General features: G+C 37.7%; 2 protein-coding genes and 1 long non-coding RNA gene across 3 annotated transcripts in view; 2 read left to right on the top strand and 1 right to left on the bottom strand.

Annotated features, from left to right (window-relative positions):
* Window positions 1-3,838: 3,838 nt before the first annotated feature.
* On the top strand, window positions 3,839-6,834 carry neurod1 (neuronal differentiation 1). The gene is made up of 2 exons (XM_082176700.1): window positions 3,839-3,997; window positions 4,871-6,834. The coding sequence occupies exon 2, from the start codon at window positions 4,880-4,882 to the stop codon at window positions 5,930-5,932; it is 1,053 nt and encodes a 350-aa protein (XP_082032826.1). The 5' UTR covers window positions 3,839-3,997; window positions 4,871-4,879; the 3' UTR covers window positions 5,933-6,834.
* A 2,246-nt stretch (window positions 6,835-9,080) lies between these two features.
* Window positions 9,081-23,692, top strand: part of cerkl (CERK like autophagy regulator) — a 59,526-nt gene continuing 44,914 nt past the window's right edge. The window contains exons 1-2 of the mRNA XM_082176684.1: window positions 9,081-9,985; window positions 23,180-23,413. Coding sequence (XP_082032810.1) covers window positions 9,649-9,985; window positions 23,180-23,413 — 571 coding nt within the window. The 5' untranslated portion in view covers window positions 9,081-9,648. The remainder of the gene's footprint in view (window positions 9,986-23,179; window positions 23,414-23,692) is intronic.
* LOC309503861 overlaps window positions 19,672-23,692 on the bottom strand; it is an 87,809-nt gene continuing 83,788 nt past the window's right edge. The window contains exon 2 of the long non-coding RNA XR_014207902.1: window positions 19,672-20,440. This is a non-coding gene — a long non-coding RNA (uncharacterized lncRNA). The remainder of the gene's footprint in view (window positions 20,441-23,692) is intronic.

The following is a 23,692-nucleotide window of genomic DNA, read 5'->3' as shown; positions in this document are numbered from 1 at the left end:
TACAACTTGATTTATGGACCACTGTCAGTATTTCTGAAGCAATATATCTCAGATGAGCGTAACAATTGTTATCCCTTTGATATTATGAATCCTAAATGTTTCCAAAAAATATGATATATGAGTAGAACATATTATCTGCCCCTTAAAAAAAACATAATGTACCCGTCATTAGCCTATTTGATAAGCTGAATTTACAGTGCTGTTTAGCAGGATAGGTTTCATCATAATTGCAAGAATAAAAAAAGCAACATATGCTATAAAACTGCAGAATTGCATGAGTTCACTACATTTTTGGATTGCCCAAATAATGCTGATGACCTTTAAATTTTTTGCTTGTGAAGTAAAAGAACTTTAGTACATTTAACAGTAAAACTGATGTCAAAGTTTATTAAGGTAGGAGAGGCCAGGGCTAGTTGTCACATAGGGAAATTTTGTGGATGCTTGTTTGCTCTAGCAGTGGTTTCATGTTGGTTTCAAACACCTTCAACCCCTCTAAAATTACAATAATTTTGTTTATTTTCCCTTCAAACAAAAATTTCCGATATTAACATATTTTTGTAACAGCTGTATGGTGAATAAGTGAACGCAATAAAACAAAAAATGAAGGTAGATTGTAACAAAAAAAAGCTTGAAGCAATATAATGTAATATCTCAGGACAAATGTATTTCATAAATAATTAGGAAATAAAATATAATGTAATATAATATAATCAGTAGCTATATATTTCATGAACTGCTTGATATTCTATTCTATTCTATTCTATTCTATTCTATTCTATTCTATTCTATTCTATTCTATTCTATTCTATTCTATTCTATTCTATTCTATTCTTTTCTAACGTGTCTGGGAAAGCTGTAGGCATTGTGAAAAAGAACGTAGTTTCTCCATTTAATCAGAAGAGGGCGCTCGTGACCATGATTAGACTCTGCAGAATTGTAGACCGAAGCTTCAGATCTCACACACAGGGTTCCAGCGAATTGAGGATTTAAGTGAATACCAGCATATTAAACGTAAAATTAATAAATAATAAAATATATTTGCAATACATTTAAATATAGGCTAATAAAGTGAAAGCCAAGGGTTTACTGTTTATTTATTTTGATAGCCTATAGTTTAATACATCAGAAATTAAACATTAGACATAGGCCTAAATGCTTCCTAAAAATACACTTTGCCAAAATAATTTCTAATTCGATATATATATATTATTTAAAAAGTGCTTGTGTAGGCCTATTATATGATACACAAGCACTTTATTAAATACAATTTATAACAAGAATTATTTCGTTAGATTTACAGATCGTTAGTTTTATATAATATATATATAGGTTATATGTGCTATTAAAGGCCTACATAATCTGTTGTATTTTATTACTCTATATAGTTTTAACGACTTGGTAATGGAAATGATTTACCCTTGTTACCCGTTTATTTTTTTGTTAAATAAGTCTGAATTAAAAGAGTCATCCGTTGGAAGTGACGTTGACGGGCTCTCGAGGCCGCACTGGCCCCGTCATGCAGCAGGTGGCCTTACCTGCAACCCAAACCAGCCCTTGAACTAGAGAAACCCCGCATCCACAGAGCTGCACAGATGGGTCACCAGCCAAAATGAGTGCCTCTGCATGATTTATTGCGCCAAAATACCACGGAACTAATCAGCGGACAAACTAATTAATACAAATCTGCATTTTTGCATAAGTAATTAGAGCCACGAATCTCGCAGTGAAATAGGAGATAGGGATTTATTCAGTCGGGAGACCCGTTCAAGCAGAGAGAGATTAGTTTGGATTCACTGTTTCTTTCCGTCAGAGAAAGGTCTGTTGGTTCAAGCAGAGGGTGTTAAAGGTCAAATTATTAATAAATATCATTGGTATGACCTCATATTGTGTTGTGTTGGGAGGGAGAGGAACATCTTAATGTTAAAGAAATCTTGCAGGATGCGACCTACTTCTGTTCTTTTGGTATCGGTAAAAGCATGCTATTTTATTTGATTGTATTTATATAGCATAAGTGGCCTATGTTTTTCATATATTATCTATAGGCTTTCAATTTAGGCATCTTGTATAACTCTTTATTTACTCGCCTCAGTATTAAGCCAGAGAAACTCAGTCAGTCCAAAGCCTTTCAATGTAATATGACATCATACAGAGCCTGTATATTTTTATATGCCTGTAATTTATAGACTAATAAACACCACATAAAAATAAAGAGTGCCAATGTGTAGGACGTCGACGAAATGAGAAACGCAGAAGTTAAGCATGAACTGTATATGACAGAAGTCCACTGAGTTGCTGTCAGTGGTGCTGAAATCACTCTCCTCACGTCTCTTGGTTTGCATGGCAACAGGGAGACACACACACACGCAAACAGACGGCTTCCTATCGGACCTTTGACCAGCACAAACTTGTCGATTTTTATGAGAAAGATTAGCAGCACTCAGAGCCCATGAGTGTTCGTGGACAATTCATGGTTACCTGGTTATCAAATGTCTGCGGTGGGCCATTAACAGATGTCAGGAGAGATAAGCACAGATAAGCAAACAATGGAAATGAAATATGTTGCACGCATGAACAAACAGCATGCGGATATAGCCGAGACGCCCAACTCACACTTAAATAGAATAAAATAATTGCACTAGCCCACCTCGATGAAACAACTGTGAAACCAACAAAAATCTTTCAGATGCTCTTATGAAGCTGAGCAAATCTATAATTATTTCTGGATGTATTCGTAGGACTGATTTTAAGGTGTGTTTCTGAACTAATTAAAATGAGGTTATTTAAACAGTAGGCCTATCCTAAAACTAAAGTCATTATTTATTTAAGGCATGATTAGATTCAAGTTTTTGTTACTTGTCAGATGTCATCCTGTTGATATTAAATAATTCCAGAAAAACTAGTCTATTATATCTAATTTCCTCAGAGCACAAATGCACGCTCCACGTGCGTTTAAATGTCATTGTCTATAGTTATTCTCTCATTTATATATTCGCCTTTTCAACGGTTGGCCTATCTTCTTTTTTTTTTCTTTTTTTAGGGGGTTGGAAGGGCGATGATATTAAATTGAATAGAAAACAGCAGATTTCGGACGTTGGATCAGGTTAGTGAGCCGTGAAACAGGCTTTTTGTCAGTGCGCGTGCGGCTCGCGTGCCGACCGACCAGCGTTGAAAAGAGGGGGACTCATTACCGGGGTCTCGAGCCAGACTTTGCAATTACTGTTTAATCAATAGCACGAGATATTTGTAAAAGATTAGCGACAAATCCCCCAAGCACCCCAACAAACCACAAAAACATCAATATTATAACTTCTCCTGTATCAGAATAATATTCAATTGTTTTATTTTTTAAATAGGTCTATAGGCCTAATTACAAGAATAGGCTAGCCTACAAATAGACCTAATAATGATAACACAATAATAACAATATAGGCATAGGCTTATTTATACTATTCTTTTAGACAGGACCTATTTCCACTGATAATTAAAAACTACTCCGTGATTATGAGCTAATTTACGGACACGCATAAAGAGTTGTCCGCATTAAGACAACGGGATGTGGCAAAAGAAAGAGTCGGCCGTGATTGAATGTGTCCCACGCTTGAAAGGGTTAATCCATCCTGCGGGTACAAACAGGTCCACGGAGTCTCTAACTGGCGACAGATGGCCACTTTCTTTCGGCCACAAAGGGACGGAATACGGAGCTCTGGCGAATACAAATGGAAGAGATCACGTGACGCTTGAGGCCGTTTTCCTGACGTAGTCGGCCATATGGCGCGTGCCGGGGGAAGGGGCGGGGCCAGATGTCAATCACGGGCTCAGGGTGGGACTGTAGAGGCAGCGGCACAGACAGACATCCACTCGCATCCTCCAGCATCAGCAGCACCGCTATATAACCAGAGCATCACATCGGCGCAGACACATTAGGCTTCAATCCGCAGGACTTCCCACACCACGAGGGGCATGAAACTATCATAACAAGTCATTCAACAAATCCTAGGTATGTGATGTTACTGTCTTCATTAATACTGTCTGTATTTCACTCATTTGTGTTGAACTATTTAGACTATTAGCTCGAAATCATTCAGATCATTCTTATAATGAAGATGATTGTCCACGTTGAACTTAGTTGAACGGAAATTTAATTATGAAGGGCATTTATTGTGTTAGCTGATGCATCTGTAAATGAAATATATATTTGTTAAATTGGCGAAGAAGTGCCAACCTGCATTGATAGGTTTATTGCACTTTTTTTAACCACTTTGAATTGCATTACTGTTGAGGAAAATTGAGCAAACATTTAAATATAAGGAAACAATTATGCTGTAACATAATATGCAATCATACACAAAGACTAATAAAATACATTCTACAGTTAAAATGTATAAACTTCTATCTGATATACGGTGCAATATCTGTTATACGATTCAAGTTAGGATATATCTTGTTGTTCAGTCGCGTTAAGCAGGAAGGCAATACCAATTTACAACCATTCTAACTAATTTACTCTCTTAAAAAATGAAGGTTCTTCAATGATTCAGAGATTTTTTTCTTAATACCCATATAATAAAAATAAATACTTATATTTCTTGCAGTTTTTAAATATGTTTTTCTTCATTTTGCATCATACTGTAGGAAGCACAATCCTTTTAAAATGTTTTAATCTTTATTTCAAAATGTACAACAGCAAGGGCTCTATCTGATTAGGAAACACTGATGGTGTTACATAATAAAGCTGCATAAATAAGCAGCTATGATTCATCCACAGGTGATGTGCAGTCTAGTGCATGTCATACTTTAAGTGTTGCATGACTCTCTTATGAAAGACGATACGGAGACATTTATATTTAAAGGCTTTATGTACCATTTTCAGAGTTCCAACATGACGAAGTCTTACACTGAGGAAAGCATGATGCTGGAGTCTCAAACCAGCACAAACTGGACCGACAAGTGTCACAGCAGCTCCCAAGACGAGCGAGACGTGAACAAGACCGACGAGCCCATGCACAAGGACATGGAGGAGGACGACGACGATGTGGAACTCAGCCGACTCGAAGATGAGGATGACGAGGAAGAAGAGGAGGAGGAAGAAGACGGCGATGACACCAAGCCGAAAAGACGAGGACCCAAGAAGAAGAAAATGACAAAGGCACGTGTGCAAAGGTTCAAAATGAGGCGCATGAAGGCGAACGCCCGGGAGAGGAACCGCATGCACGGTCTCAACGATGCGCTCGAGAGCCTGCGCAAAGTTGTGCCGTGCTACTCCAAAACGCAGAAGCTCTCCAAGATCGAAACGCTCCGTCTGGCCAAAAACTACATTTGGGCTCTTTCGGAAATCCTGAGGTCTGGCAAAAGCCCTGATTTGATGTCTTTTGTGCAGGCCTTGTGCAAGGGCTTGTCCCAGCCGACGACCAATTTGGTCGCAGGATGCCTCCAACTGAACCCCAGAACTTTTCTGCCCGAGCAGAGCCAGGAGATGCCCCCTCATATGCAAACAGCAAGTGCTTCCTTTTCCACTCTTCCCTACTCCTACCAGACGCCCGGTCTTCCCAGCCCTCCGTACGGTACAATGGACAGCTCTCACATCTTTCACGTCAAGCCGCACTCGTACGGGAGCGCGCTGGAGCCGTTCTTTGAAACCGCGCTCACAGACTGCACCAGCCCCTCGTTTGACGGGCCTCTAAGCCCACCTTTGAGCGTCAATGGGAACTTTTCCTTCAAACACGAGGCTTCTTCGGAATTCGAGAAGAACTACGCCTTTACCATGCACTATCAGGCGGCGGGCTTGGCCGGCGCGCAGACACACGCGTCTCTTTACGCGGGCTCTACGCAGCGCTGTGATATACCGATGGAGAACATTATGTCGTACGAAGGGCACTCTCATCACGAGCGGGTCATGAACGCCCAACTGAACGCGATATTTCACGAGTCGTGATTCTAATGGACATTTGTGAGACTGCTCGTTACGGTATTCTGTTATGGCTGATGCAAAAAGAGCAACAACATTATATGCTTAATCTTATGTACGTATTTATTGTTGTTACTGCCTTTAGGAGAAAAGAGAATTCGTTTATTCTCGTTCACCTTATGTATTGTATTCTATAGCGCTTCTACGTTGCGGTCACACACAGGTGGGAACAGGAGTGACCTTCTTCAGAATGTGTTAATTATCCATGCTACAAAATCACAAGCAATAATTTGGAAACTATGCAATTTTTAATCCAATACTGGGCCAATTATAGAAATGAATAGAGATTGATATATTTTTCAACCTATTACATTTTACTACTTATCTATCCCATACTGAATTATTTTGTTGTGATTTTGTATAGAATTGTTAATTTTTATAAAGTCAAATCCTAGCATCATTCCATGCAACCCCCATGTTAATGTTTTATAAAACTGATTTATCTCCTGTGTTTATATAAAACAGTACTCATTCCAGTAATAACCAGCAGGCAAGTGCTTCAAAATCTGTAATGTTGCCTTAGCAATGAATTACTGTAAAATCATGCAGAGTTGCACAAATCCCATCCTCTGAATCCCGTCTAATGTTGTGTTCAATCAGTGATCCTTTGTGGAATTTCGAATTGCTTGAGTGATGGGGAAAAAAAATTCGGTGTTAGAGTCTCAGTGTTGTACATAAAAGCTTGACTATCACCTTTTAAACTCACCCTGTGTAAAAGCTGATCGAAAGGCCTGTCTTTCTAAGATGGAAAATAAATAATGGACTGAATTAGTCTGCTCAAACTATTCGTGTATTTTCGACTGAATTTGTATTGGCTGTGACGAAAGAACAAACAACGAAGGTGCAACCAAAAAAAAACAAAAAAAAGAGAGAGGTTGATTTAAAAGTGATTCTTGAGACTGTTGTATGTGTGTATCAGTTCATGATGAAGGTTTAGGAAATAAAAAAGATGGTTTTGAATTTAACATTAGTATAATCATTTATGTAAAATACATACACCACGCCCACCCCTCTAGAATAACGATTTACCTTTATATATTGTGATTTTTATTTTATTAACACAAATATTTGTTCTAATCTAATTATTCAGGAAGAAACATAAAACATTTAGGATACAGTATCAAAGAGTTCGTGTGATGAATCTGTAACTTAGGCTACGTTCACACTGCAGGCTGAAACGACCCAATTCCGATTTTTTTGCCCCTATGCGACCTGTATCTGATCTTTTCATGACAGTCTGAACGACACAGATCCGATCTTTTCAAATGCGACCCAGGCCACTTGGGTATGTGGTCCCAAATCCGATACATATCCGATCTTTTCAAATGCGACTTCAGTCTGAACGGCCAGGTCGCATTTATCCGACCCGCACGTCATTGATACGCGAAAAACGTCATAATCCTGCGTTGAAGTAGTCGTCGGTTTGAAAACGGACTGCATATTCGTCGAGCTGAGGTAAATCTGCCGAACGGGTCGACCTCGACGAGCCCGTTAATAAAAAAATAAAATAAAAAAAGCCCACGGCCATTTTATATACGTTATGTTAACTTATTTGTGCTGAATCTGATATTAGATAGGTCAGCGGCTGCTGTCTGGCTCTTGTGTAACGGTCGCTGCGCGCGCTCGTGTGTGTGTGTGTGTGTGTGAGAGAATCAGTTAAAGTTTAGCTACTTCCGCAAACAACAAGTGACGTCGTTGACCGTTGAGTACTCTTCTGCGCATGCGGGTCACTTCTGGGTCATTTCACGTTCACACAGGAGATCACAAAAGGTCGCATTTAATTGGAAATGTGAACGGCCTTGCAAAAAAATCGATTTTTTTCAAAAAATCGGAATTGAGCATTAAGCCCTGCAGTGTGAACGTAGCCTTAGACTTCTGAAACTGTTAGTAACATTTAGGGACTATTAATATGGAAACTCAAGGTCATGTGAATTTATACGCTTGAATATTATTAATTAAACACATTTACAGGATATTCGCTGTCGGTAGTTTTGAACATAATCGTAAGATGCTCTATCGATTTGGTCCTTTAGTGCGTAATAAGAATGTTTCTTACCTGAATGCGTACAGCCAAAATAAATATTAAATCAGCACGGAGACATTACCCAGGTTTATTTGAAACCAGAAAGTCTCCACAAAATAAGATCTCATTATTACACGAATGAATGACATCCCGTTTAAAAAGCATAAAGAGTCAGCGGAGAGTTTGCGCAGATATCCACTTTTGTATTGAAGAGGTTTTCGTCTACAAACATATTTGGAACTTCTAAATACACACTGTATCTCTAAATACCTCTAGAAGAAGAAGAAAAAAATCACATCATACATCAGTGTAAATGAATTTGTCCTCGAGTCGTCTATAATCCACTCTGTTCGTGCCATTCTTGCAAACAACATTCTTAAAATATATTGGATATTTGTTTTATTTAAAGAGCAGAAAGCCTTTGTCCGTTATTAAATGATGTCCAAGTTGTCACTCACGCAAAATATAGATTATAATGAAGACAAGAAGCTAATGGTGTAAAAGGAATACGAGCATATGGGTACGAAGATAAATATACAAAAATACAACTTAGGATGAAAGTAAATGAAAACAATATAAAATAAAATCTAAAATATTGTAAATATAATACAAAATATAATCTAAAATCTAAATTCTTGTAAATTCCTGTAAAGAAGTCACACTTGTGCGGGATGAAAGATTTTAGGAGGCTAGATAGAGCAATATGAGAAATCACGAACATCGTCCATAATATATATCTTTTTTTTTTTAGTTCACACGACTTTAACATTGAGACTGTTGAATATATAGACAAAACATTTAAAAAAAAAATCAGCTGGCATAGAAGGAGAAACGTCCACTGGGACTCAAGCTTTGGCAACCTCCAGGAACTGTCCAAGGTGCTGCCTGAGGAATACTTTTCCACACCCGTTCACTTAGTAGGCCTATGATGGCTCATGTTTTAGCACACCAAATAAACCAGGCCTCTATCATGAAATATATGGAAAGAAATTCAGGTGTGCATGTCTGAGGCAGCTTATATTTGTTGACATTTTAAGTTCAAGCTACATCTGAGTGCCATCAATGTCTGACAAAATGAAAAGATCACTGCTCTATTGCAAGCCGTCATTTATTTATTTTCTAAAACTAATATCCATGTGCAGTAGGCTACTTTTCAAAATCACTAATAAATAATGCAATAAAAACTTTTTGCCATTTGATTAGCTATTTAGGGAAATGTTCAAATATTAGCTATTCATTTATAGTAGGCCTATCATGCATTCTAACTCTTTTTACTAGAGGTACCACTAATTAGTATAATTTAATTAACTTATTTTGAACATTTAGCTTCTCCACTAGGGATCATTATCTTTTTCATTGTCTAGGCTAACTATTCATTAGACATGACATACTTGTTACTAACACTATTAAAATGCTGAAACGGCTTGTCATAGTATTGTATACTACTACACATTTTCGAATGATTTTTTGAAATAGTAATAATAGACCACATGTGAGTGAGGGCAGAGCGCGTGCTCGGCTAAGAAAGTCCGGTGGGCGGGAGCGCGCGCTCTAGAGGTGAATGGAGATGAGGAACTTCCTCAGGAGCCTAGCGACCGGGAGCGCGCCGAACCGGTAAATTAGTACACAAAGGCGAGTTTGCCCCGCACACATTCACATTATGTTTGAATCCCCGTGTAGATCGATAAATGTCCTCAACGCGTGGTCGGAGAGTCAGGAAGAGTTGCGCGAGACGCAACCGGCGTCTCCTCCTCGCGGGACGGGAAAGCTTGTCAAGATAAAAAAGAAAAAGCGAAAAGAGCAGCAAAGCGAGAAACGCTCCGTCTCGGCCCCTCAGTTATGCCCCGACGACGACGTTAAGGGGCGAAAAGAAACGAAATATAGACCGGACGAACTGATTGTGAGAGGAATCTTCCAAATCGGGAAAAAGAGCCACGACGTGGTTCTCACAGCAACGCGGGTAACATGGACGCCCATTCAGCCCGAGACCCCTACAGGTGAGCAGCGCTGAGCTGTGTTTGCCCCCGTTTCCATGGTGATTGAACGCTACTCATGTTTACTTCCTGTGTGTCTCGAGCTCAAAGTCATATTAGCAAACAGTTTATTATTTATCGTGTTTATAGACACGACTACGCCTCATAAGTAAACATAAGTAGAGACTGTATAAACTTGGTTTTATGAACGTTTAAGAATGAATCGTGGTTACACTTTATTTTAAGGTGACGTAACGTTAGTTACGTTACATGGTTGGCCTACTTACACTCAAGTAAGAGAGATTACTTAACGTTAGTCATTTTAATTAACTAACGTTACATGTAACTTACTTACTAGAGTTACAGTTAGGGTTAGGGTTTGGTTTAAGGTACTTTGGTTTATACTTGTAGTTATGCATAATTTACTGTTATTACTAATGCTGTAGTAAGAACATGTAACAACGTCACCTTAAAATAAAGTGTTGCCTGAATCGTTCTAGAATTGAGAGTTTTAGAATAATCATTTGTTTAAAATTTTGGTTATTTATGTTTCTTTCTTGTACATCAATACAAACACATGATGCACAATTACAACATGAGCTCTAGACTCACACATCAAGAAAGTTGCATTTTCAGAAATATATGGATTCTTCCACCAAACACACATTTGTCACTGCATGCACAACAAAGTGACCTCATCCACGAGGCCATTGCTTCAATGACAAAAGTTTGTCTTTGAGGTCATCTGATCCAAATACATGTTGCAGATATAGGCTAGCTTCTGAGAATCACTGAAATTATCTCATATAATTTGAGATAAAAGACATTTATGTTTTATGCATTTGGCAGACACTTCTATCCAAAATGACTTACATTTGATCAGATAATGCATTCATAATTGGCATGGCTAGTACCATGCTCTGTTGTTTGAGTTCATTGTTTATGATTTCCAGTTTTGTTCGAGGTGATTAAATCCATTGTTTTTCAATAACTTTCTATAAGTAAAGGGATAGTATTTGAGGGAAAAAATCCCCTTGTTGCAACAAAAGTTCACTATAGCTAAAATAGACTCTGTCTCCTCTCCACCAATAAGCTGGTGTGTGGTGGGAGATCTGGCGCAGTATGGCTGCCGTCGCATCATCCAGGATGCCATTGGTGGTGGTTGAGGAGATTCCCCCTTCGATACGTAAAACGCTTTGAGTACCCAGAAGAGCGCTTTATAAATGTAACAAATTATAATTATAAAAAGCCATTTTAAATGCTTTTTTAATAAAACTAAGCTTTTCACAAATATTGTGCTGCTCCATCAGTATTCAATAAAATAACATATTTTTGATTGTTGTAAACATCAGAACCAAAAATAATCATATTGTGGGCGGGCCTTTAGCTCCGTTGTACCCTACTGTAATAATTACACAAGCAAATAGGGCTACAACAATATAGCAATCCAAATAAAGGGGGGAAAAAAGGGGGTAATGTCAGTTCTGCCAGAAACTCATGTGTAACAGCTGTGTTGGTAATGGACTCCGGCTGACTGTTGTGACCACCTAAAGTAGGGCATCTGTCAGTCTTGTGGACAGTTAGCAAATGTCCAAGTAAATGATACTCAAAACTACCATCTGCATCATTACTCTAAGAAGATAACCATATGACTTTTTAGGAGGATTTGATTTTCATATCGGATATCAGTGAAACCCTATAGGCCTGCATGTGTAGTTTTTCTCTTTGGGTAATATTTAAGGCATCCAACATTTAATCTAGACATTTTAAGTTACTAGAAATATTTGCGCATATCCATATACACTGTAAGTTGCTGCCTTATATTTTTTACTGTAAGTATAATCAACTTGAATGATTAAGTCATTTCAACTTAAATTACATTAAACCGACTTAAACAAATTAGTTGAATCTTGTATAACTTATAAGAAAAGTTGTTATTTAAAGTTGTTAAGTAACTTATTTTGATGAGTTAAAGCAATGTAAAAACATATGTTGTCATAACTTATTGATCATATCATTTTTTACTTGATGTGTGAATTTTTGTTTGCTGTCTTCATTAACAAAAGAAGCCCTCCGAATTTGCTGTGAGAGAGCGGAGATCAGGAAACAAAAATGAAACAATTTTGAAACACGCCCAGCAGTTTGAAGCTGAGGCATGTACTTCCTGTCTTTGACTGTTGTTTTGTACAGGCACTTTAAAGCATGAGCGCTGCCGAGTGCAAGAGAGCCTTTCAGTCAGCGTAAGCTTTATAGACAGTACTTTTCATCTGTGATCCAAGCTAATGTTATTAAGCCATAGCTCTCATTACACAGAAAGCATTCATCTAATAACCCCCTATGGCCTTTACCAAATGTTCCCTTGAAAATGCCAAAAAATGACAGTGAGATCTCGATATACTGGGGTTCTCTATTTGACGCTCATGTGCTTGTTTTCCGCCGAGGGATAACAGATCAGAATATTGCCCCTGATCCCTCAATACAGACAACTGAGAGAGATTGGAGGACATTACCCAACTAGACAAACACAATATCAAATTACTTGATTGCAATGTGGCATTTCAGTGCTTGTTTCTATGACAACACTGTGTGTTGGATTTCAGTGATGATTTGATACCTCTGTTTACTTCTCCCGTTGCTTAATTTCTGATTATGCATTTTATTTGTGTTGTCATATGCTTTAGACCTACAAAACAAAAACAATTGTGATATACACAGTCTCCACCAAAATATTAGAAATGAGAAAATATTAGATATGTTTCTTGTGCAGCAAGGATCATGATTGAGGATCATGTGACACTGAAGACTGGAGTAATGATGCTGAAAATTCAGCTTTGCATCACAGGAATGAATTTTAGGCCTATATCAAAATAGACAAAAGTTATTTTAAATTGTAATAATATTTCAAAATATTACTGTTTCACTGTATTTTTGATCAAATAAATGCAGCTTTGGTGAGCAGAAGATACTTCTTTAAAAAAAATGTTGACTGTTAGTGTAGGCTAAATATCGGCTATTCGTTATTTACTCACACTTTTTTTCTTCTTCTTTGGAACACAAAATGGATTTTTGGAGAATATTCTGACTTTTCCATGTAATCAAAGTGAATGAGGACCAGAGCTATCAAACTCCATTATGATAAAAAAAGAGGTTCTTTATTTGCATTGATGGTCCCATGAAGAACCTTTCACATCCATGGAACCTTTCAATTACACAAAATGTTCTTTATAGTGGAAAAATATTATTATAATGTTCACACTATAAGAAAAACATGGTTCTTCAGTGAACTGATCACTGAAAGGTTCTTTAAGGAACCCAAAATTGTTCTTCTATGCTGGCATCATAAAAAAAATAAAAAAAATAAAAAAATAAATAAATCATGGAACCTTTCTTTTAAAGAGTGCAGAAGAAATATATAAAAGTAGTCCATATGACTCATGTGCTATAGTCCAAGTATTCTGAAGCCATATGAAAGCTTTGTTTGATGAAGAACTGAAATTTAGACATTATTCATTGACAATCTTGCCCTTCATTGTAAATTTCATTCAAATATGGCATCATTAGGTTTGTCTAAGTACTTTTGTGACACTTCTTTGTAATTTGTTGGAACAAAATCATATGGGTTTGGAGCGAAATGAGGGCGAGTAAATGATGACAGAAGTTTAATTTTTGTATGAACTATCCCTTTAAGACAGCACTAGCCAGGGCTGACAACAGGACAAACTGTAAATAATATATAGAGTTTCTTTTTTTAGAGGTCAGCACTATTTCTACCGTATGTTTTAAAAATACCGCTCACGAGGCATCACCTCTGCCCGCTGCCTATCCAGAGTAAACATGCCAGTTAGCTCACGTTTTACAAATGAAAGTAGAGCCCGCTGAATTGGCCTCATATTCAGCCGCAACCACAGAAGAGCACGGGAGACTGGGATTGTTTGCCAAAGGGATCTGGGTTTGACTTTTTGAACCCTGAATTTGCTTAGCATTGGCCTTGGCTTTACTTCAGTTTGTCTGTTGAATGTACAAACACCGTGATTTGATCTGAGTGCCAGGGCAGTTCACGCCTCCAGTCCACGCAGTTCATTTAGATCACTCTGGTGGGTTCATGCCATGTGTGTGCTGCTTTTACCTCTGGCTCTGTAAACGTATACGAACAAAGCTCATGGGGCAGATATTGCAAATGTATGCTTTTATTTTTTTTTATTTTTTTTATCATAAAACTGGATACAGAAGGCAACCAGCTTAAGTAAATGCTGCATGTTGCTGAAAAGCGTCTAAAATGTTTGCACTGAACTTTACTGCTTAAAAGATGGCTTATTTCAGGAGAAGAATCTATCCACCTTATTTTGCAACACCGAAGTAAGCTATTTTCTTTGAATGTGCAAGACTTCCCATTCATTAGTTGCTATAGGGAAATGTGCAGTAAACAGTAAAACTATTTGCACTACAAACCAGTTTGTTTATGATTATGATAATTAATTCAAATAGTATGATAGCAAGTACCAGTTTGCAATATTAAGCAGCATAACGGACTGTTTTTGTTCAGCTAAAATAACTGTAAGCAAATGACACCGGAAGCCTTTGCACATTCAAGTTACAAAAACAAAAATATATATTTAATATCTCATTTGTTTATCCTAGACAGGAATGAGTTTACACTGAGTATTCTGTTTCTCAGATTTCTGTACTGAAAAAAAGACCCTTAATCTCACGTCAGAGTTTCAGAAGAGATTGATTCAAATGAACTCAAACATTTATCTGATTCTATTTAGACCAAGTTATCTGAGCTATACAGTACATCTCAACAGTTGTTACTTTTGTGTCTGTTTTTATTGCTACTAAACAATTTTTAGGAGAATTATCTGACACAAAAGTACGGTGGCCAAGAGAGCTCAACTTGTTGTGAGTATTTGGTTGTGTTGTGAGTATTTGCAGTGTGTTTCTGTATTTGGTTGTGTTGTGAGTATTTGCAGTGTGTTTCTGTATTTGGTTGTGTTGTGAGTATTTGCAGTGTGTTTCTGTATTTGGTTGTGTTGTGAGTATTTGCAGCACATGTGTTGTCAAATTGATGAAAATGTTTTCTTAATTTGCTGGTGTTTTATCTATTTGCATGTGTTTTCTTATGTTGCATGTGTTATGTTTCTTATGGCCATTGTACAAAAGTGAAATTTACTTGAAAGATTAACAGAACTCAATTAAAAGTTCTGAGCTATGAAGAACAACTTCTGAGCAATCGTAAAAAAATCAAATAAAAAAAAAGAGAATAGGACTGGTTTAAACTGCTATTTTTAAGTCCATAATCAGATATGACCAGGGATTTTCTTTTCTATGATGGAGAGAACCTAATTACTTATCCTGAATGCATGCTCACTTATCTCTGAGGGAGTAATACATTAGATGAGGGATACAAAAAGCCATTCTTCTTCTGTAAGCATTTTAAAATGATTTTATTTCAGATTATATCCCAACATATTGACTTTAGTTCTCAGCTTTTGTTTCATCGATCACTTTAGCCATTTATATGAGCGCCGAACTGAACGAGCATGTCATGCAAGCAAATGCTGGATGGTTTACCATACACAAGCGCGGTACTATTAGATCTTTGAAAATGACCTGTTTTTCCCAGAACTCTGAGGACTTTGGTTGACCATTGCGGTCAGCATGGAGCATCTGCCCCAGTGTAGCTCTCTGGAACTGGACTGACTGGCTCAGCCTCAGATTTCTGAGGCTAATTGCACCGCTGAGGTTATCTGATCCCATTTCACAGTACCGAGGGACAGAAGGGGGACATTTTTTAGTCAAGACACATTCCCTGTCCTCCGCATGGAAAACTGCAGTGCAGAGACAAGATCGTTCAGCAGTGTCACATCAGTCAACATCCCTGCTATAAAACCTTATACTCTTCGATAAGCATCAATCAACAAACAAAAACATGTTCTGCAACACTAGATACAACAATAAGTAATGTTAATTTAGTAATCTAGCCACATTAATGAAGTTATGTTACTTATTTAAGCTATCCAGTCTTACAAATCACATTTCCCCCTCCTTCATATCCTCAAATTATTTTGGCTTGGAGCATAATGAAAAGTAGGTGACGATAATTGTTTATTTCTAAAGCCTGTTTAAAAATAATGAGCAGAACATCATTAGCATCAATAATGAGTCATTATGCTGAGACATGCTCAGCTCTTCTACTAACACCTGAGACTCGGAGTAGGAGCCTCTGGTTACAGAGCCATAGAGAGCCGCACGCACTTCCAAAACTGTACGACGGCATAAGAATGAGCATAAGAACAGTTTTGCATTGCATGAAATGCCTCTTGTCGTACGCCTGAATTAATCTGCAGTGTTTTCACCAGGACAAATATAACAAGGATTTTTAATTTTTTTTAATAAAAGGATGTTCACCCAAAAACGAAAAATCTGTCTTCATTTACTCACACTTATGTTGTTCCAAACTTGTACGACTCATTCTTTTGCAAAACATAAAAGAAAATATTTTGAAGAATGTTGGCACCCAAACAACACTGGACCCCTTAAACAAAACAAAAAAAGAACAAAAAAAACAGCCAAGCTTGACGTGAACAACAGACTTTTTCTGCACTGACCTTGACGAAAAAATTTATGGAATTGATTTAAACAGTGAAGTGGTGAGTGCTGCATTCTTATTGGTTGCTGAATGCATAAATTTGCCAAAATATATTGCATTTAAATAACAGCAAACAACTCTGGATCCCACTGAAAAAACTAAAAAACTAAACAAAAAATTATACGAAACCATCAAAAGTTCTAGCGGCGAGTTCTATACTCTTATTAGTAGCTGAAAGCATAAATTTGCCAAAATATATTATAGTTAATTAACAATCATGCAAGTGTGCAATGATGGAAATCTGCATGCACAGACTATATTGTGGGCTGATCAAAACCAAAAATTATACAGTGATATGGCAGTTTTAGCAAGCAGATTGTCTCGTGCACGCCAATCAGCTGGCTTGTGTGTCGAACACAGTCAAAGTTCAAGTGTGTGACCCCTCTGTATTGCAATAGGGATATACAGTGTCACAGTCTAATTGCACACAGGGAACAAACAGACGCTGCCTCCTTTGTTTGCATCCTGGGGGCTTGAAAACGGCAATATAAAAATGTAAATATTGGGTTTTGGTGTGTGGGTCTGGGCACACAGGCTTCCACAGGCACAGGTGGAAAATATGCTCTCGGACGCATGCTGGGAACCACATGGCCCCACACAACATGGGGGCAAAGAGTGGCTTGCTGACCTGGCACGGGCTTTCCATAGTTGGTCCCCATTCAAACCACGGTATTAGTTTCATCTGCGAGAGCGCTGCACACATCAACAATGAGCAGGGAGAAGATGAGGCAAAGAGATTCTCTGCCAGACTGATTTAAAAGACATTCATGGATATTTACTATATGGAGAGATTCACATTTTCTGAAGGAAGGAGTGGTGCTTACCTGTAAATATCTTGATAATAGGGTGTTGTATAGTCTATGAAAACAAGTCTTAATATGTTATGCAGTGTTGTTTAATTTTTAAAGTACATTTTTAGACATTTGTACTCCAGAAAATCTCTTGTTGTAATTTACAGAGTTTTAAATGCCTACTGGCAAGAGTACCTAGATATGGCTTGGGTCCCTCCTGTAATGTGAGATTTTTTGGCCATTTTATTGTCTACATTGCAACAATTGTTAGTCTAATGACTCAGAAAAGTAACAACACCTCCTCAACTGGCTGCAGGTTTCATTTATGTCTAAATCACATATGGGATGAGTTAATCATGAAGATTACAGTTAGGGTTTTGTTCATATCACTAATCTTAAGTATGAGCAATGCTAAAGGTGATGCTTCAAGCAACACTAATAAAATCAATGCATATGCATCAGACAACATGCATATTGAAATCTCACTGTAACAAAGTCTAGCAGCTCAAATCACTCCTGGTGTAGAATTGATTCTTTTTGTCCATACATTAGTTGCATGATGACATGATGTCGGGCCCCCTGCGTCTCGCCTTTGCCGGAACGCTGCTGAGAGGAAGCTTGTATCCATCTGGAAGCAATAAAGTTTTCTAGAAGAGTGCACAGTTTTATTTAATCTCCCCGTGTCTTACTGTGCCTCAAATGAAGGGCTGTTCCCATCTTGTCATCTGAAATCAGCCTCATGTGCGCCAGAATATGACACTTGCCACGCTGGGGGCCACAGACTCGTCGTTCCCTGCTTTGTTTTCTGCGCTCTGGATATCCGCCATGTGAGGTTCAACAGAATTGCTATTTTCAAACTAATTAACTAATTTCCTAGCATATAGCTTTTATGACAACCAGCAATTCCTAACATAAAGAGCTCATTTAAAATCATTTTAAAATTATTTTTGTTATACATGTGAAAAATTCAAACAAAAGGGAGAACCTGTACAAATGTAATGCTCAATAAAAAAAACTTTTATGCAACTTCAATTTAGGCATTTAAGTTATTTTTTGCTAAGACATGCATCACTATTACTATTTATCATACTTTGGCTTAGTGATTTGAACAAACTCCTATTGTAAGGTATTAAACTTTGACACACAACTCATTCTCATATATATATACACACATCTTTTAGGAAAAAATTGCTCAGCTGCAACAACATGCCCGACTCAACTGTACTGAATTTCATTTCATCAAGCCTGATTTTATGTAATCCAGAAAACATGAATCGGCAGCCAGTGATGATAGCATGTGCGCTTGTGTGTGTCATCGCTGGCTGTGAGTGGTGTCTACACACAGAGACGCATGTAATTGTCAATAAGAGAGATGAGCTCTCCGGAGACGACATATCCATAGTCAGTCTTCAGGAGGGCTCCGTGTTATATGACCTCGCGTGTTACCAGACGTGTCATATTGATTTGGCCCTTTGCAGCCCCTTTAGACCAATGACCCTGAACATATGGCCCTTCTTATTTGTGAACTTGTGTGCCCTGCAGCAGAGGCACCAGCGGCAAAAAATCTTCTTCAACCCCCTTTTCTAACCCCAGCTTTGCGTTTTTTTGCATGGATTACTCTCAAATCCCTTTTAGATCACACAAAAGAGGTGTGACGACCTTTACAAGAAATCTACATATTCTGTCTATGCATCTTAAAAGTGTGTTTTGCTTTTTTAACTGCTGCAAAATGCTATCATTTTGGTTATATAGTGTATGAACTTGTTAGTATGAGTGTATGCCACAGGTAATGCACTAATCACATTTACATGGAGACCACATTTTCCAATTAAAGGGATAGTTCACCCAAAAGTTAAAATTCTGTCATCATTTACTCACATTCATGTTGTTCAAAATTGTTATTTACTTTTTTCCCTGGAACATAAGAGGAGAACTTTTGAGAACTTTATATATATAGGCCTAATACATTTCTTATTATTATCATTGATGAAAATAGTTGTGCTGCTTAACATTTTTGTGGAAACTGTGATACATTTTTTCAGCCAATGACATCCAAAACCAGACAAGAGTGCTAAATAAGCAGAAATACTGTACATTGCATATGCATGTCTGATTTCTGTTTATTTTCGTGAATCTGTATACAACTGTATGTATACATGTACAGGTGCTGGTCATAAAATTTGAATATCATCAAAAAGTTGATTTATTTCAAGAATTCAACTTAACAGGTGAAACTAATATATTATATAGACTCATTACATGCAAAATGAGACATTTCAAGCCTTTATTTGTTATAATTTTGATGATTATGGCTTACAGCTTATGAAACCCACAAAATCAAAATCCCAGAAAATTAGAATATTACATGAAATCACACAGTAATTACACAGTAATACCATGGTCATTGAACCAGGTTTTGGTTCTTTTGGCAGTGTGGGCAGGTGCAAATCCTGCTGGAAAATGAAGTCAGCATCTCCATAAAGCTTGTCTGCTGAAGGAAGCATGAAGTGCTCTGAAAATGTCCTGGTAGACGTCTGCGTTGAGTGGACAGCACAGTGGACCAACACCAGCCGATGACATGGCTCCCCAAACCAACACAGACTGTGGAAACTTCACACTGGACTTCAAGCATCTTGGATTGTGTGCCTCTCCATTCTTCCTCCAGACTCTGGGACCTTGGTTTCCAAATGAGATGCAAAATTTGCTCTCATCAGAAAAGAGGACTTTGGTCCACTGTGCTTTATTAAATCCAGAGTCAACGCAGCCGTCTACCAGGACATTTTCCGAGCACTTCATGCTTCCTTCATTTTCCAGCAGGATTTGCACCGGCCCACACTGCCAAAAGAACCAAAACCTGGTTCAATGACCATGATATTACTGTGTAATTACTGCGTGATTTCATGTAATATTCTAATTCTCTGGGATTTTGATTTCGTGGGTTTCATAAGCTGTAAGCCATAATCATCAAAATTATAACAAATAAAGGCTTGAAATATCTCACTTTGCATGTAATGAGTCTATATAATATATTAGTTTCACCTGTTAAGTTGAATTCTTGAAATAAATCAACTTTTTGATGATATTCTAATTTTATGACTTGCACCTGTACAGTATATGTATCACATACCAACCATTATTACTTACATTTTCCAGTACAATGGATTTTCGGAATAAGGTGTTTATGTGACTCAACATTCCTGTTAATACAGGCATATCCCAGATGTCTTGTTCAGCAATCTTGTAACTAGTATAAAGTCTTATTTGGATTATGGCAATCGAGTAAACACCTTCTCCTGATGCATACATAATTGGAAAATGACCACATTTAAAAAAAAAAAGAGGGAATAAAACAGTGGCTTTTATTGCTTAACCTTATGACGCTTCCTGTTTTCATCGCAAAAAGAAACTGGAACAATCAGTCATGAGCAAATGACCTTGGTAGTTTTTTGTTATTTTTTTTTTCTTTCTAGCATAATTTTAACTTTCGTCAGCTTTCTAATACTTGCGTTAGCTTTCTAATTGCATCAGCAAAGCCACGTCAAGAGATTAATTTTGCTGCCAATTTTAATGCAGTTGTTAAAGTTGCATCATTATTCCCTTAAAAATAGATTAGCAAGTGTGGAGCTGTAAAGTGGCTAAAATACAATAGAGATAAGAAAGAAAAAAAAAGTTTGTGTAAGCAAGAATTTATGGTCTCCCAAAAATAGAGAGAGCACAGTATTAGCAAAAAGTAAAGTTCCTATTGTGTGGCCTGTTTTAGAGCAGATCAGCAGGAAACGCTAGTCAGTCTCATGCTTTACCAGGAGTATATCTCAATCTACATCTCATTGCTTCTACTTAGCGGGCAGCTCATTTAAACTCAATTTTCCTTCTCTTAATTGGGGGGACTAATTGGGTCCTATTGCCAAAGTCGTAGAGCATCAGAGCCCAGACCAACCTGACTAGCGCTGTGCACATGCTGACAACCGCGGCCTGAAAAGGGCAGTTGAACAGCAGCATTTGGAGTCTCTTTATTAAAAAGGGTGGACATGTGCAAAAACTGCAACACAATTAGCATCAAGCAGATAAGTCCTTCTTTAATCCTGTTTACGGTCAGCATCAGGCAGATGTGCCAAGATTGATTCAGACAGGGCACCGGCTTACTGTAATGTAGCAGAGGAGAAGGCCCCCCTTTTCGGCCTCGTCCCGTTCTCCCTCCACACCCTTCAGGACCCTCCCTCGCTCTCTCTGAGGCAGGTTCCTGTACACAGCCGGTAACACGGGCCACTTTGTCATTTGCCCTGGCTCAAGGAAAGCTCTGCCGGGAGAGATTATCTCCTATTCCCACTAATTCAATTGACTCAGGGTTTTGTAGAGTGACCACAATGAAACGAAGCTCCGGTGTTAAATAAATAGAGTGGTGGAGGTATAGAGAGGTTCTAGCAGAAGCCTGAGTAGGAACAGATGGCGGCTGGTGTCTTGCGCAGTAATGTGAGAGGGTAGTTAATGTTCTGAAACGTGGAGGTGCGGCTCGGGGTGCTCCTAATGAAGAAAAGCTTTCACACGAGGAGAGAGACTGTCATTTAGAGAGGCAGCTACAGAACTCGGTCCATCTTAAGGCTCGGCGACAGATTTCAGTGCGGTTTAATTGGAGTTTGCCTGTGGGTAATCATTTACAGCAGGGGGTCAGGAGAGAACAGGAAACTCACAGCCCATCGTAACGCTGGGGTATCAAGTGCTGTTAAAAGTCTGAATTCTCACCCATTAAAACTTCATTTCGTTGTTTGTTTTAGTTTTCATAGAAGGGATAGTTAAAAAAATTCAATTCATATTTAATCGTCATTACGTTGTTCCAAATTCATATGCAATTCCTTCTTCTGAAAAGCACTAAAGAAGAAAATTTAAACATGAGTCCTGATATTGTTTTGGACCCCATTGACTTTTATACTATGGGCAAAAACAGTTCAGAATTTTGGGGTCAGTAAGATATTTGTTGTTGTTGTTGAACAAAATGAATACTTTAATTCAGCAAGAAAAGGACACAATAAATTGATAAAAGTGACATTAAAGGCAGTTTTTTTTTTTACTTTCTGTTCATCAGAGAATCCTGAAAAAGGATATCATGGTTTCTACAAAAATATTAAGCAGCTCAACTGTTTTCAACATTGATAATAAGAAATGTTTCTTGAGCACCAAATCAGCATATTGGAATGATAAATAAAATAGAAATAGAAAACGGAATAGAAATTAAAATAGAAAATGTTTTATTTTATTTTAATGATATTTCACAATATTACTGTATTCTATAATGTTTCACTGTATTTTTTATAAAAAAAAGAGATAATATTGGTGGGCATGAGAGACTTCTTTCGAAAATCTTACAGGCCACCCAAATTTTGAATGGTTTTATACAGGTAAATCTATACATTTATACAGGTTTGTATGGAGCCCCTAAAGGGACAATGGTGGTCGGAAGAAAAAACAAAACGAGATGGGAAGAAAAATAAAAAATCTAATCTTTTGCGTTATCTCGCAAAATGTTTGCTTTTCCCTAAGAAAATTTGCACAAAGTTTCTCAGGGGAACGCAAAAGTTTTTGTAGGGCTCTGTAGGTTTGGAACTACAAAAGAAAAGTAATGAACCTCAATTCACACTGGCCTTTACAGTCTTTCAATTAAACAAGACATTTTATTACATTTTATTAGGGGTCAAAAAAAAAAAAAAAAAAAAAAAAAACATTACAAGAGGAGGTGAAAAAATGTATAACATGACATCAATGTCTTTTGTGTGTTTGCTTTAGCTGACCGTGATGTGAAGAAGCAGGAGGAGTATGTGGAGCTAAAGGATGTGTTTGCTGTGAAGGTAAAGCGGAGACGCTCCGTCGGGCAGCAGACGGGTGGAACTCTGCTGGGCATCACACTCTTTCAGTGCAAGAAGAAAGGGCTCAAACTCAAGGACCATGCCATCCATTTCAACAACCTGAGCGTGGACCACTGTGAGACTTGGTTCAAAAGCCTTACTGAGATCCTCAGCGGTACGTTCACACATCAGAACAGTTGAACATCCACCAGACACTAGCAAGCATTGGGCATTTTAGAATTATTTTATCTTGGAGCCTCACTGAATTTTATGACATACATTTATGACATGCAAACATTAACCTGGTCAACATTTGCTTCATTTTATATTTTATTGTGTTTGCTGACATTTATTGAATAAAGACTGCTCAACTTGGTAATGAATTGGGCACAGTTACTCTGTTCCTGAACTTAGTGAGTGTAGCATTTTAAGTGCGCTCTTAAAGATGGCATAA

The sequence above is a fragment of the Leuciscus leuciscus genome (assembly GCF_965113295.1).
Source record: "Leuciscus leuciscus genome assembly, chromosome: 7".
NCBI lineage: Eukaryota > Metazoa > Chordata > Actinopteri > Cypriniformes > Leuciscidae > Leuciscus > Leuciscus leuciscus.
Note: the sequence above shows the minus strand (reverse complement) of the source record. Positions and strands in the feature narration are given on the sequence as shown.

Coding starts and splice junctions, on each gene's coding strand:
- neurod1 (XM_082176700.1), top strand. CDS start 4,880: ATGACGAAGTCTTACACTGAGGAAAGCATGATGCTGGAGTCTCAAACC.